At 37.1% G+C, this 16,708-nt stretch overlaps 1 protein-coding gene across 1 annotated transcript; it reads right to left on the bottom strand.

Annotated features, from left to right (window-relative positions):
• Positions 1-9,663: 9,663 nt before the first annotated feature.
• Positions 9,664-11,873, bottom strand: LOC148154940 (uncharacterized). The gene has a single exon (XM_088013951.1). It carries the CDS (start codon positions 11,810-11,812, stop codon positions 9,680-9,682), a length of 2,133 nt encoding a protein of 710 aa, XP_087870077.1. The 5' UTR covers positions 11,813-11,873; the 3' UTR covers positions 9,664-9,679.
• Between the last annotated feature and the right edge of the window lie 4,835 nt (positions 11,874-16,708).

Raw genomic sequence — 16,708 nt, 5'->3', positions numbered from 1 at the left:
CTTCTACCCTAAATCTCATTAAAAACACATTTATCTCCGAAATTAAGTCAATTTATGCTATTAAAAGTAATTTTATTCCTGATGAATGAGGCTTCCACCTACATTTATTTTTGTTTTTACAGAAACTTACCAGCATAACCACTCAAGATCTGGGCAAAACTCTCCTTGCACCAAACTTTCCATGAATGTTCTTTTAAATCGTTCTGTATGCTTTTAGATACAAGTTTTGCTTTTCAGTTGATGTTGGAATAAATGCTGGATGAGGAATTCAAATTTGAAGAAGAATTTGAACTTTGTTTTGTGCTTCGTGACGTTTTCTGTCCTCAGCGGCTGACAGATCATCACCTCTGCAGGTTATAGTGCGGTCGATCAGATCAGACTTTGCAGACTGAGGAGCAGCAGAACACCTGCAAATATAGAAGTAACAAAAAATCTGAAAAAGAATAAAGATGTTTTTCCTGGTTTACTATTTTTTTATAGTTTCTGCTCTTATGTTCCATTTTAATAACAGAAACTGAACCATAGAAGCTGCCTTCATAGATTGAAAGTTTTAATTATTAGATGCACTACATGTATGATTATTTAATGTCAAAATTTATTTTTGAAATAAAAAATTCTGCACTGTATTTTATAAAAGGTAAGTGCATAATTAAAAAAAATACTTCCATGTAAAGTTAGCCTGCTTTTAATAACTTTGTAATTACTAGTCCATTCATTGAATGCATTCAAGGCTGTCTCTTTCAAATATATCTTTCTTTTCATGGTTTACTGAATAGTGTTGGGATTAAATATGCAGAATATTATCTTAGCATTTTCTTTTCTGCAAAGCTCAACATTTCCCATATTTACCTGTTGGCTGGAATTTAGATCCAGGGTAAAATCTGCAAGTTCACAGAGGTTAATGTGTGAATTTTGACTCATCAGTGGAAATCAAATATCAAATATTTCAGCTACATTGATGATGATGATGAGAAAAGGGGAAATTCTGCCTCTACATCTATTGGAGAAGAAACAAAAACATTGCACTGTAAATATAACATAATTACATCGTGAAAATAAACTAAAAGTTAAGTGTTTACAACCTATTTCTTTATACTTTTTATAATACAAGACTTTTAATTTAAAATTTCAAGAAGATACTTTAAATTTAATGGCAAAGATCAATGAAAAAATAGATTCAGAAGAAAGGCTGCTTTTAGTTCCCTCTGTGTCGACACCACCACTGATTTAGAGATGCCAAACTTTTCAAAGCTGCTTCTGAGACACTTTCTATGCTGACAGAAACTCCCACAGAGACCCGTATAGTAAAAACAATACCGACCGCACAGTCACAGCCAGGAGAAATGGAAAACAAGCTGGACATCCACAGACTCTTCACACTCTAACAGGCTACAACAAGACGAATGTACGTTTCCACCGCATTGCTGCCCACAGCTCCGGGGGAACTTAATTTCATACTTTACTGCCTCCTTTTCTCACCTCGTGTCTTCAGACTCACCTCCAGCTCTAATGTCGCCACATAATGACAACAGCTCCGCTTGGGAGCAAACTCCTGCACCTCGGTGGCTTTTACCGCCCACCAGAGTTGAGCACATTTCATTCACGTAAAACACAAAAACACTTCCCTCTGGTCCTACAAACTGATGACATTTTATACTGAAAGAATGAGAAACAGAAACTTGTCAAATCACAGCTTTTATTAACCTTTAGCTTCTTCTTAAATCAGTTTGGGTTTTTTCCCCCACCAAACCTTTTGAACTGATTTCTAAGTAATTATAGGTACAATGTCTTGCTCTAGGACAAATTGAGCTGCTGAGCAATTTGACCTGACCTTCCCACTGGAAGAAGACCGCTCTACGAAGAGTCAGCGCTAACTGTGTCTGGATAGCATTAAAACTGACCTCTGATTTGCCTCTAAAAGCATGACTCATTTTTAAAACCAAGTGCTAGAGGCGTGAATGAGTGGAAATCACAGCCTGCCTGGCACTTTCCTTCACATCATGTTGGGACCTGACCTGGTAACACAAACCACCGTTAGAGACAAACTCGTTTTTCATGTAAAATATTGTTTCAGTCGCTGCGTTTCCATTTCAAATGTGCACAAAACTTTGTCTATATTCTGCTAATGTAGAAAAAACACAATTTCGCACTTGCGGAGTTTCCATTAAATAAGAAATGAAATAAAAATCACATGTAAACAAGCTTGTTCACATAATAAGTCATTATGGCAGTGACAGATGTAGTCGTTCCTTTGCAGAAGAACTATGGATTTAACGATTTGGAATGAGACACAACATTTTATAAACTGTGAGGCTCAAACTTCTGGTGGAGCCAGCTGCACACTGTCCAAAAAAAAGACACCATCTTACTTCCTGTTGTTTTCTTTGTCGTTTTCAGTAAGTTAGTAACATCCGGCTGCTGATCACATGACTCGTGTGATGCACAAAAAATGTTACACCTATTTGATATGACCAGAAAATCCCTTCATGCAAAACGCAAAAACTTTTTATCAAAAAAATTGGAAGTTAATCCTTCCACCATCAGAAAACAACTAAAAAGTCATATAATTTCTGGTAGGAGCTTTGCTACAGTGTTTTGAAGGGAGAAGTGAGCGGACAGCAGAGACTATAATTACACTGACTGACGGAACAGCGAGCCGCGCCACTGAACTCTCCCGTGGCCCGGCGATGAGACGGCTATTATAAACAGATCTTCGCTAAACGGTGGTAATGACTCAGCTCGTTCTCTGCACTGTGAGGCGTCCAGATCGACGCTCTGCAGCTCCACGATGTCTGCCTGTGAACACAGGTTTGAATGGAAATGTGCCTTCATTCAGGAGGACACTTACGGCTTCCAAAATGACTGACAACCGCAAATTTACACGAACAAAGAATCAGCTTTTCCTTTTACTATATTTATGCAAATCGCATCACTTTTCAACATTTTCTAAATCAGTTTAGCAATTTACAAGATGGTGTCAGTGTGTTTTTATTCAAATGAAAACTGGAGATTAGTTGTTTTCATTTGGAAAAGTTATTGCAAGCGCTACTTAAAACTTTTTTTTTCATATGAACAAACTATAATATTTGGTTATTTGAAAAGAAAAATTGTAATGAGACATGGCTTAATGGTTGGGTTTAGATGACAGTAAGAAGTTTGATTAAATGGACAAAAAATATTTTTTTTACCATGTGTTGAGTTACAAAAAAAAAAAAATATTTTAATTAAAATGTTAACATTACTGTCACAAATGTCGACAAAAGACTGGGTCATTCACCATTGCTGGTTCTAGGTGAAGAGTAGAGTGACCTCAAAACAAAGTGCCTGAAAAGACTGAATAATTAATGAACCAATTATCATAACATTTCTCACCATAGATCAAAACGAGGACATTTTTTATTCAAACAGCTGAAAGGACATATTTAATGAGACATTATTCTGATTGTAAAAAATAACATTTCAACAATAATAATATATCAGGAGCTGGTGCAGAAGGTCAGATGAAATTTCTTCACTGTCCTTGTTGGTCGATCACCATGTTAAAGCTGCAATACTAAGCTCTCCACAAACCAGCCATGTTTATAACATGACATTTCAACCATCTGTTCGTGTTTCAGTTAGAAACTTCTCCAACCACAGCAGTTTGGTCACAGTTAGGGAGAAATAAAAAAAGCGACTAAGTTTACTAAGTAAGGATGTCCTGATTGGACATTTTTAATCCCGGTTGCTGATCCGAGTTATTTAAGAACAAGCATACAGAGATCCAGACAAACTGTTCTTTAATATCAGTGCAATGCAACCAGATCAATCACTGTTTTGCTGATGTATGTATAGTAAATGACTACAAGGTGCAGCAGAGTAAAAGAAAAACAAAGGTCATGTAATGCATGCATTTTTACTTGGTTTTGTTGTAACTCATTGATTATTTTGCTTGTAATATAATACACTCCCTGTTAACTGTGAACAGGCAAAAAGTAATTCTACTGCTTTACAGTGATTCTCCTTGAACAACATAAAGGTTGATGACGAGATTTCAGCTGCTTGTTAAAAAGAAAGCTCATAATAACCAACACTTTATTAAAAGTGGCTATATTTTACTTAAAAGCAGCCAGCAGCCCTAGCTGAACTTAAAATATATATGGTCTTTAAATTATTTCCAAACTGGAGAAGGAAAACTTGATTATTTTCTATGTTAGATAATGAAGCTATCAGGAAAATAAAGATGCAATATGTACTTATAAATAATCTATAAGTAGCATTTATTCAGTTTGAACGGAGCATGTTTTAATCTGAAATGGGCTTTAGAGCTGATTTTCAGTCTATCCACACCCTGAAAAGGTCACACATGCTGCACAGCTCCTTTTTTATATCGACTCAGAGTTCTGCTTTTATGATGAAGCACAGGATCATCCATTGGGATTCAATTTAATTTTTGTTTGCCCAAAAGAAACATCAGCACAGATGTCTGCCCCCACGCAAAAATGCTGTTTTTTTCAGATAAGTTTGTTCTTTTGCACAACCTTAATATGATTTTTAATTAAAAAAATGAATAATTTCAGTTTTTAAATCACACTGCTCCTGATTTCTTACTCCTGCTGCCATTTTTCACCTACAATAGAGACAATGATTTAAGGCTAGCTTGTATTTTCAAAGGACCTTATGTGAGACTAATTTATGAGGTGAATAGAAAAATCTATGCAAAGAAAAATCTGAAAGGTGGGACATTAATTTTATTAAATTAAGTGATAAAATCAGGCAAAAACATTGATTTATGAATAAGATGATGAATTTAAAGTAAATAAATTAACTATAAAGGATAATCGAACTGCAGGAAGTAAGTAAATATTGAAGTTTTGTAACATGACAGGCTTTCTCAGATCAACTGTATTTTTACTGGAATTAAACTATTTCTTGTTAGCTTAGATTATGATCGCAAATCCAATTCCTGAGTGTTTCCTAATCATGCAGAGTGATATGTCTGAAATTCATTTACAACTGAACAAAGTTTTACTGAACACAAAACATTTGAACAAGAATGGCTTTTGTGACAAATCAGCTAAATTACTGTAAAGTGCATGAAAGCCCAAATGGACCTGATGGAGACAAAAGTAACAATGTGATGGAGAGCCAAATAAGCTGGAAGGAAAAAATATTTTGTTCCTTAAGAAAAAAAAAGCCTGAACCACTCTGCCTTCAAGGCTACAGAAAGTACCTAAACACACACACACACGCACCCCCCCCCCCACACCCCCCCCCCCCACACACACACACACACACACACCCCCACACACACACACACACACACACACACACACACCCCCACACCCCCCCCCCCCCCCCACACACACACACACACACACACACACACACACACACACACACACACACACACACACACACACAGGCATAGGTTTGAGCCAGAATGTGTCCAGCCTGGTGCTGAATGAGCTCCTGATTGGGCTCCGTTATGACGAGTATGGACCGGATAGTTCTGCTCCACGGGTAATAATAACCGGTCCCCAAACAGCTTTGACATAAATAGTAATTTCAGTTTTGCGCCATGGAAACGTCTCATTGTTTGCCAATCCGGCTTGCAGGGATTCTCTTTCCTTCACAGGAACTAAATCTTTTGGATTTCCTGGTTCCTGGAAAAGTTTCAGATCCCTTCACAGATGTTGTTCAGGTCTGGAGAATCGTTTAAAACACTTTGGGACCTTCATGTGCTTCCTTAGCTGCTCCTTTGTTGCTTTGTTTGGGCCAATACTGACAGGACTCATCCTTAGTTTCTTGGGCACATGACCAGTTCTCTAATTATTTTATAAAATATATTTTATTCCAGCCAAAATAACTGGCCTCATTTTGGTTCATTTTTGTTAGCAAATGTAAAAGTCTTTCATTGTAACAAATTCCTCTGCACTAAAGAGAAAATGACTTTCCAGAAGAATGGCATCATATGCAGGTTGTAAAACTAACCTGAAACATCTTGAAACATAACATGCATCGTAACCTTCTGAATGAATATAACCAAGTTATATTTCACAAGAGTTTGAACTGAAATTGTTATTAAATCACTGAAAAAAGACAAGTTTTTATTCTTTGAAGTTTATATTAGGAAATATATGGATGTTCTGTATTTTTGATACTTCAGTGAAATTAAAAGTTTTACAGCTTGTTTTCACAGGGTTTCAGAAACCCTGAAAACAGGGTTTTGATAAATGGACAACATTCATACCAGTGTAACAACTGGTTGGGTGTGAATAAAGCAGAATGGAGTAAAGTTCTACTTTACAGAGTACTTTTTAAAAAAAATTATAACAGTAGCAGAAGAAGACAGAAGCAGATTTATATTCTGGATGGACAAAATAAACATGAAACGGTTTAATTTCTGCCGACTGTGGCCTGATTCATGAAGGTTAAACTGGTTAAACGCTGGGAAGTTACTTCATGCTTGTAAATTAAACTTTTAATTAATAAGTGAGATTTAGTTGTATCTTGGTCAACAGTTTCACTCTGAACTGAACACAGAAAGATTTAATTGCAAGCTGCATAAAATAATCTTCACAGCAGCCAATGGAACAATCTGTAGGTTAAGAAACAGAAGAGCTGCTCAGACAAACTGCGAAGGATTGCTTTGTCACAATTATTGGGCGCCATTTTTAAAGTTACAGTCAAAAACTAACAGCAATTATTTGTGTTATTTTGACTTTCACAGAAAACAATGGGGGTAATTTTTCGGTAACACTATTTGAAGGGGTGTGCATAAGACTGACATGACACTGTCATAAACATGACATAACTCCTGTCATAAACATAAAGAAGTCTTTATGAATGTTTATGACAGTTGTCATGAAGTGTCATACAGTAAATAATGAAACTTTAATGCAAAGTTGCTCTAAAAGTCCATTAAAAGTGCCAACTTTGCATGATTTTGATAAATTATGATAAATTAATGCAAAGCTGGCACTTTTAATGCAACTTTTAGAGCAGCTTTGCATTAAAAGTGTCATTATTTACCGAATGACACTTCATGACAACTGTCATAAACATTCATAAAGACTTCTTTATGTTCATGACAGGAGTTATGTCATGTTTATGACAGTGTCATGTCAGTCTTATGCACACCCCTTCAAATAAAGTGTTACCAATTTATTTATTTATTCGTTGATTTATAAATGTCAGTTTCAAACTAAATATTCAATTAGCAAGCTAAATATTTTACCAACAAAGCATTTAGCTTCAAACTAAATATCTAGTTTGGAGGTAAATACTCCAAACTGAACTAAATATTTAGCTCAGAGCTAAGTATTCAGCTTGCTCAAAGCTTATTATTTAGCTCAATGCCAAATATATAGCTTGGTCACTAAATATTAAGCTTGCTAAATAAATATTTAGCTTAATGCTAAATTTATTTTGTAAACTAAATATGTATATATCCGGGCGAGGGAACACTGTTTCCAATCATAAGGGCTGCACTTAGTCTGGTTCCTCACCTAGGACCTGTCTGCATTGGGTGACCCAACCAGAGGCATGAAGCCCCCCAACAGCTCCTAGGATCACTGGGACACTCAAACCCCTCCACCACGATAAGGTGGCAGCCTATGGAAGGGATGTGTATGTGTGTGCATGTGTGTATATGTATATGTGTGCATGTGTGTATATGTATATGTGTGCATGTGTGTATGCATTTATGTATGTATGTGTGTGTGTATATTAAGTAACATTTATGAATAAGAGAGAGATTAAGAAAGAGTTGTATTTTTTTTTGAAGGTTTTCTTGGCACTAGTGGCCAACAAAACCACTAGAGCTCGACAGGAAAGAGGGTGATGAAAGAGAGGAGGAAGACATGCAGCAAATGCCACCAGGCCTTTGCTGCGACCACCGTCACAAGGACCAAGGCCTCAATATGTGGGTTGTGCTTTGCTCCTGCACCGCCCCTGCACCACCACAGCACCCCACAGAGTTGTATTGTTTTGATTGGTTTTTTTTACCATGAGGAAACATGTGGTGGTCAGTTCTTTTATTCTCTACTGGCCTTTATTAAACACTAATTGAACAGGAGATTTGGAGGAGAGAGAAGGGACTGACATGCAGCAGATTGCACAAGACTTGGAATTGAACCCAGGATAACAGTGTTGGTCTACAGCCTAGACGTTTCGCATCCTGTCGTTCTTCTCTTTCATACCAGTAGACAACACATAAGCTCAACAACACATAGGCTTATACTCATAGCAATGTATTAATTTAAGAACTGATTTTCCTCCACTAACAGTAATAATTTCTTATTAAGTTCCCAGTTTTCGTACTTTTACAGATTGCTCTTCTTTTTTACCTTTTCTACTCAGTTTTTCATGTTAAATTGCACTTTTTGTTAAATTTGTTATGCTATCTTGAATAAATTTTTCTCAATAAAGACTAACAGAAAGATCACACAGTTTCTTTCATTTTTGATAAAACCTGTTTTTTCTTATAACAAACAAACCAGATAGAACAAGTTTGGACTTCTTCAGGGTCAGGAGTATTAAACTATGATTATAATTATCATCTAATATTATGTACAGATGTAATTCTAACCTTAATTTAACACCCGGGACCCTGAAGAAGTAAAAACTTGTTAAATCAGCTTTTTTATGTTTGGTATAAGAAAAACAAACACAGGATTTATCAAAGAAAAAAAAGATAAATGGACTGAACTTATGTAGTACCTTGCTAATCATTTTGACCACTCAAAGCACTTCACACTACAGTCACATTCACCTACACACACATTTACACCGATAAGCAAATCGGTAGGCAACTAGGGGCTAAGAGCCTCGTCCAGGGGGCCAATGACATGTAGCAGGTGGAAGCTGAACTCGAACTTACAAACTTCTAATCACAAGACGACCACTCTATCCACAGCCACAGTTCCCCTGAACAAACCAAAAAAGCCACTGTATGATCTTTTTGTCAACCTTTTTTAAAATTCCAGATTTAAACACAGCACAATGAGCTATATTTCACCACAAAAAAGTGCAAGTGCAACATAAAAAGTGAGTAGAGAAGGTAAAATAAAGGACAATCCATAAAACTCCAAGAACAGTGAGAAAATAAACAGAAATCATTACAATTACAAGAAGAATTGTAATTCTTAAATTAATAGGTTGCTATAAATATTGAGCTATGTGTTGGTTGTGCCACTGCGCCATCTACCACTAAAAAAGCGAAGAGAACAGGGCTGACGTAGAGGAAGCAGCCACGGTTGGGTAAGGAATAGTCTTAGTGCTGATGCCACATAACCCTAAGGTGATTTTTTAAAGCAATTCTTGCAGTTTCTTAAACTCTTTTGGGCAATTTACATTGACCAATTGACCTAACATACATGTTTTAGGGGATGTGGGGGAAACCAGAGCACCTGGAGAAAACCCACGCAGGCACGGGGAGAACATGCAAACTCCACACAGCAAAGATGTGACACATCCTCTCTGTGCAGCTGCAGTGCTAGCCACTGCATCTCCGTGCTGCCCACTTTTTTTTTCAATTTCAAATTCATCTTAAAGTTCGAATGTTTTTTTGAATTGGGTAAGGAAGGGATCTTTTTTTAGTTGGTTAATGGGAGGAAAAAAACCGGCCTTTTTAAATTTCCTCATGATGGAGTGTCGGACGGTACGATGGTTGCGGTGCGATAAGAGTGATTTTAGTTCACTCTTTTCTTTGTTTTTTCGATTTCTTCAAACGCATAAAGTTTTGTATTCTTTTCCAAACTGAAAGCTTTGGTTTTTTCCTTTTACCATCCTGCATGTTGTCCAAATTCTCCGGGATGGATCCTGCAGCGAAGTCTATCATTTCTATGGATTCCAAATACGGGGGACAACCTGATGAGGTTTGTTCTGAGAAATCCTCCTCAGAAGAAACCTCTTGATGTAAAACTTCAAAGTGGTCAGGTTGGCTCTCTTTCTCCTTCTCTTGAAAATCTGTGAACTCTTGTGGTGTTTTTTGTTCGAGATCTTCTTTCTCATCTCTCCGAGAGTTGGCAAACTCTAGATCCTCATATGCTCTTTCCAAATTAATATTTCTCTCACAACTTACTTGCTGATATTTTTCTACTTCTTGTTTCAGTGCAGCAACGTCGGTTTCATATCTACAATGCAGCACCTGGTACAAATCTTTTATCTTCTCTAACTCAGTCTGTGCATCCCTTTCCTTCTCTTGCAGTAATTCTATCTCTTTTGCCGTGTTTTCTCGGAGGGTGGCATTTATGGCTTTCATGTTGTTGAGAAGCACCATGTCCTCCAAGTGCGCTTTTGTCTCCTGAATTATCTGTATCTGAAGCTTTTCCACCTGCTGTTTAAGTGAAAAATGGCTTGTTTCACACTGGTCCATATTACATTTTAAATCTTTTGTGATCTTGTTGAATTTCTGCTGCAGGGCCTGGACCTCTTTTGACATTGCTTCACATTTCAGTTTGTAGGTTTGCTCAAGGTCATCTTTCCTTGCTCTATCTGAACTGGCTTCTCTTTCACGCTCTAGCTCCTTCTCATATGTTTCCACTTGGGCTTTAAGACCAGAAACATCTCTTTCATACTTCTGATCGAGTTCTTCGTATGAACGTTTCACCTGGTCCAACTCCACCTGCAAATTGTGTTCACTGATTTGCAGAAAAGTGAACTCTTTTGTCATCGATTCATAGATATAGTCTCGATCTTCTCTCAGTTTGTTGATTTGCTCAAGGTCTTTCTTCGCTCTATCTGAACTGGCTTCTCTTTCACGCTCTAGCTCTTTGTCATATGTTTCCACTTGGGCTTTAAGACCAGAAACATCTCTTTCATACTTCTGATCGAGTTCTTCGTATGAAAGTTTCACCTGGTCCAACTCCACCTGCAAATTGTGTTCACTGATTTGCAGAAAAGTGAACTCTTTTGTCATCGATTCATAGATATAGTCTCGATCTTCTCTCAGTTTGTTGATTTCCTTGAGGTCTTTCTTCGCTCTATCTGAACTGGCTTCTCTTTCACGCTCTAGCTCTTTGTCATATGTTTCCACTTGGGCTTTAAGACCAGAAACATCTCTTTCATACTTCTGATTGAGTTCTTCGTATGAACGTTTCACCTGGTCCAATTCTGCCTGTAAACTGTTTTCGCTACTTTGCAGAAACGCGATCTCTTCTGACATCTTTTGAAACATATTGTCCTTTTCAGCTCTTAGATTCTCAAGGACCATTTGTACCTCACTAACCCTCACTTCACAAATCTTTTGCATCTCGGCCTCCTGCCTCACCAGAGCAACGTCGGATTCATACTTGGAGCAAAGCTCCTCGTGGGAAGTCTGGAGTTTGTTCAGTTCTTCTTGAAGGGTTTTGCTTTTTTCTTTCTCAGCCTGGATTTCAGATGTAAATGCTTCCTGGCTGAGGAGGTGGGCCATCTTTAATTCTACAAAGTCTTGTTGGAGCATCTTCTTGTTCTTATATTTCATATCATTGTGCACCTTGGAAGCGAGGATCGCAGCATTAACAACTGCTGGATCACTAAGCTTCTCTATTCTCTCGAGTTCCCTCTTTGTCTCTTTGCCCTTGTTGATAAACACTTCTTTAAGAGCTTTCTGCCGTTTTAACTGGAGTTTCGTTTCTTCCAGCTCTGCTTCCAGCTGGGCCAGTCTTTGATTGTCTTCAAACCTGTGGGCTCTCTCCATTTCTAAAAGAGAGCCCATCCTTTGGATTTCCTCGTGCAAAACATTGGGGTGCACAGGAGGGAACCCGCCTTGGACATTTCGATGGATGCCCCTTCTCACCTGGGGTCCCATCATTCCATTGTGGCTTCTCGGGTTTTGATAAGACATTTTCCCTCAATACGTTCTCCAAAATCTTTCGATTTCTAAATTACCTGAACGGTCGTTTTGAAAAAGCTTTGCGTATTTCTGAACTAGTCAGTGATATAGCAATGAAAAACATGCAGAATTCTGTTCTTTATATATAGTTTATGACATCACACAGACTGCCTCACTTGTGACATCACAGAATCTTCTTTAGCTGGTGGTGTTACATCATCCCACCAGCAAATAGCATACTTTTCATTCTTGTTTATATTCAAAATAGTCTGATTCACTTGGTTTTTGTCCCATATATGATCATTTCTTTAGAACTTTTTTCAGTATCTATACATAAGAAAGTTAATTTTGCTTGTTTAGTCAAACATTTATTTTCTTGTTCTTGTGTCAGCAAACATTGGAACATTGATGTGGGAGCAGGTAACATTTTGCTAAGTTAATGCCATAAATATAAATATAAAATCATTCAATTAAATGAAAATGACATGAACTAATTAAAGTAACAAACCAAATAAATTGTGGGCAGAGCACAAATAAAGTTGTAAGATTTACCGATGAGAAAACCAGGGATCTCAAACCCATCCCACCATGCTTGACCACCACAAACACAATGTGTGCCACAGTAAATGTCAAGGCTATGTAATTTTCAGATCTATGCAAACGCATGATTTTTGTTTGCCATTGTAAACTAAATCTATAAAAAACAATCATTATTTTGTGTAACGGGGAGGATCTAAATATGAAGAAATCCTGGATGGTAGATGAAGACAAGCCAAGATCAACTGATTTAAAGGTTACACAAACTGACCAGCTGGTGGCAGTAGTGTACCAACTTGCTGTTTGGGAAGAAAAGACTATGGTGAAGAAGAAGAAGGCCTGACGATGGATGGAAAGTGCTGCTGTTGTGTTTAGATGCTATAGCCGAAGTCTCACTTTCTGTTTTTAACTGTAGTTAACACCTGTTTGCATTTGAGTCAGAACTGATTAGAGAGACATATTTAACCCCAGAAAATTCTAACATATTTGACTGACTGCTACGAAGGTTACTTGGCATTTGTTCCCCACACAACCCATCAGATTTATGTTGTAACTTTTGAACACCGTCGTATGCCTAAGCATACAGTCAGCATTAAAAAATTGGCCCAGTCAAATCCCATACCTAAATCAACTGAACGGTTATGTGAGGAGAGCTCACAGCGACTTCCCATCCAATCTGACTGAGCTTCAGCTTTTTGCAAATAAAAACTGACAAAACCGTCACATAAATGGTTCCATTTAATTCGTAGCTGGGAAAAAAAATTGTTCCTCCTTTTTTTCCCCCTTGTCATTTTTCATTTAAGTAGCAGTTTCTGTTTTCAATTTCAGAAACTGTCACAATATTTAATAAAATACGTTCCTGATGCGCCTGAAACCACTGAAGCTGTCATGGAGACTGATGCCCAGCTCAGTGACTTTTACCGTAAATCTGTTCCAGTTACCTCAGATATCCTTTCTTCATGGTTGTTTTTCCTGTTTAACAATAACCCCAACAGTAAAGTAAAGCATTTAAAGAGTTGAGAACAAAGAACCTGTTTCTAAGAATCATTTAGAGAACTGTCTCTAACACTTCCTGTGGTCACTGCAGGGCCTCGGTAATTACTTTTACTTTTCATTTTCTTATCAACATGGAAAGTCTGACTTGGCCAAACTATTAAAAAAAAAAAAAAACACTATTTTTTACAATAAAAAAAGAATGTTAAAAAGCCTGCAGTAAATTTGCTTTTAAATTATTTTCTGGTGAATAAAATCAACCAATCAGACTTTTGAAGCTTTTCTGGAGTAATATTTCTAAAGATTTAGCAAAAGCTTAAGTTTTTTTTCCACTCACAGTTTACTCAGGTACTTGTTCCTGACCATGGTAGCAAATTCTGCAGCATTTCACTAAAAATGAAGAAGCATAGGGAGAAAAGAAGCAATGTTAGGTCAAAAAAAGTAATTTTATTTGTATGGCACATTTTCAGCAACAATGTAGTTCAAAGAGCTTTGCTTGACTAAAAGGAAAATAAAACAAGCAAAACCATTACATTGCAGTGGCAAACAATGGCAGGTTGGAAAGCAGGTGACAGTTTATGATGTACTACTAATTAAAGGAAGCTCTAAACAGGTGGATTTTAGTGTAGGTTTAAAGGAGCTCAGCTGCAGCTTTGTGATTCATTTTTTAGGCAGACCTATTAAGGCACTGTTGCCGTAATCAAAGACATAAAGACAAACGCTTGGATGAGTTTTTTCTAGATCTTGGTGCAACATTAGTACACCTGAAAATGATCTTAGGTGATAGAAGGCTAAATTTGTAACTGTCTTTATGTGTCTTTGAATGTTCAGGTCTGATACATAATACATAAATTAAAAAAAATTTCAAAAGAACACTGAAAAACCTTCATCAGACCTGGACTTCTTAAAAATACTATGAGAACATCTGGAAACAAAGCATAATTAAAGTCTGGTTGAGGACTTTTGCAAAGTACTTAATCTCAAATTTCTGTCACCTCAAATTGTCAAATAAATTATTTTATTTCTGAACTGAATATTAAATCTTTAACAAAAAACTGTCTCACGAAGCCTTTGGGTCCCATATTAAAAATAAACTTTTCTCCAAACCTTCTGCTCCGTCTCACTGGATCCTGAACATTGATGGCATCTTTGGTTTCAGCCTCTGGTGAAAAAGAAAATCCTGCGTTTCAGTTATGTAAAATATTCACAGTTTCACGGCCACAAAGTAATTAGAGCATCTGGCTCCTCTCTGACCTGGAGTTTTAGCATCCACCACTGGTGTAACGCAGGGTGAGGATCTCCTTTCATAAACCAACATGATTACTGCAATTATCCTCCATTATCAGCTCGCTAATGGCGCCTGCTTGCTTCGACTACCTGCCACTCACAGTGATGCTGCAGACAGTTTGAAGTTGAAGGCAGCACTGCGGGCTTACACTGAGAAAATTAATTATCTATTCATCATCCCAGAATAAAGCCAGATCACCTCAGGCGTGGTTAAGGCAACAGACAACCAGATCAGAGACGATCTTAATGTAATTAGCCGCGCTTCCATTACAAATGTCCGCAAAACTCTGTTGATATTCGGCTAATGTTGGACCAAAAAAAAAAAAAAAAAAACCACACACAATTTCGCAATGGTGGTTTATCCATTAAATGAGAAACGCAATTACATTTACATGTGAATAACTTTGTTCAGCCTTAGCAAATCATTAGCAAACAAACCGTGTCGCGATCCGCCAACCACTTCCTGTCGTCTTCTTCGTCTGTTCCACCAGTAGGTTCACGTTTATCACATGACTGGTGTGATGCTAAAAAAAAAAGTGTTTCCACTCCAGTTTGGCGGAATACATTAATTTTGATACAGCCGAAAAACAACCTCATCCCAAAAAAAAAAACAAAAAAACTGTTTTTTCCACCTAAATTAGCGATTTGTTAGCGATTTTTTTATTCCCATGTTTCCATTAAGTGTATTTGTTTTCATAATTCCAATTTGCGCTGTTTCGTTTTTAATTTACTTTTCATATTTAATTAAAATGATTGAGCATTCAGTTAATAAAACCAGAATTTAAATTACTTTAGCAACATACGCCTGTTCCATGATAATATATTAAACATTTACTGAGGTTTCCTTAATAAACTATCTAAATTCACGGTAAGAGGTGAAATATGTGTCAGTAATAGCAGTTACACTTTACAAAGGATTTTTTTTCCAGCTTCTCAGTACTCTCAGCAGCAACATAGACAGGATCATCCAGGGAGTATCAAAGTCTCAGTCTCTGTGTGATTATACTATTATTATTCATCACCCGATCTTTGTGTTTGAATTTCTCTGAGATTTGTTTTGATAAATCAGAAGGGACAGTGTGTTTCCGCAGGTGAGCCACAAAGGCTTTTCATTTTATTAATATTCTCAGGAGCAGAGCAGCAGAGCAGCAGGTCTGGGAGTCTGGGAGGCAGCCGACGTCTGCAGGAAACTTTTAATTTCATCTTTTCAGACTTGACTGATTCTAAAGGAATAAATTAAACCAATGGTTTCAGAAAAGAAAATCCACGTCAAAAATACCTTTTTCCTGCTGAGTAGGAATTAGAAACTTTTATTAGTGTGACTTTATTAATGTATATTATAAACTTAAAGGTCTTTGAAAGAATCAGAGAAAGGCTTCCATGTCTTTCAGGTGAACTGAGTTGTTTTTTTCCAGTTGTCTGTGTTTTTTCTCTTGTCTGTGTTTTCTCCTGGGGATTGTCACACTGTGAGGCTTTCAAACACCGCAGGACGTTTCTGTCTTGTTAAATCAGCCGGTGGATATGAATTATTGAGCAGAAAGTCAAATTTTTAGTTTGCAGCTTGTACAAAAAACATTGATACAAAGATACAAATATTGGTACGATTTGGCACAGAGTGTTTTTTTTAGCAAACCCTAAAGTTTTTTCTTTTTCCCCCTGAATGTGTCCCCAAAAATTAATAACCATGTAAATGGTATCTAATGGTTGCCATGGACACATCATGACCTTGAGGTACTTTTTGCTGCAAAGCTCTCCGACAGTGATCTTTGGAGACTTTTTCTGCTAGAAGTTTTGAAGAACTGATTAATTAAAAAAGAGTGGTATATAGCAAAAAACAGAATTGTTACATTTCAAATGCAGTTACAAGTACAGATGTGCACTGATGATTGCATGATTTTCCCCCAACTGAATACATTAACTCAAATTAATGATTTTTCTTCGTCAGATTATGCTGCTTCAATACTGGAGAGTATTTTAAGACTTTCTGCACATCTTTTCCAGGTGTGCTAATAAATCTGAGCACTGCAAAAACTGAATGGTTTGTAGTATAGCCACACTGTGAGCTACATGTACTGTGCAGCTTTAAAACAC

This window comes from Poecilia mexicana, unplaced genomic scaffold, assembly GCF_051168715.1.
Source record: "Poecilia mexicana isolate PSO_F unplaced genomic scaffold, ASM5116871v1 scaffold_16, whole genome shotgun sequence".
NCBI classification, from domain to species: Eukaryota; Metazoa; Chordata; class Actinopteri; order Cyprinodontiformes; family Poeciliidae; genus Poecilia; species Poecilia mexicana.
The sequence above is the reverse complement of the archived record's forward strand: the minus strand, read 5'-3'. Positions and strand labels throughout refer to the sequence as shown.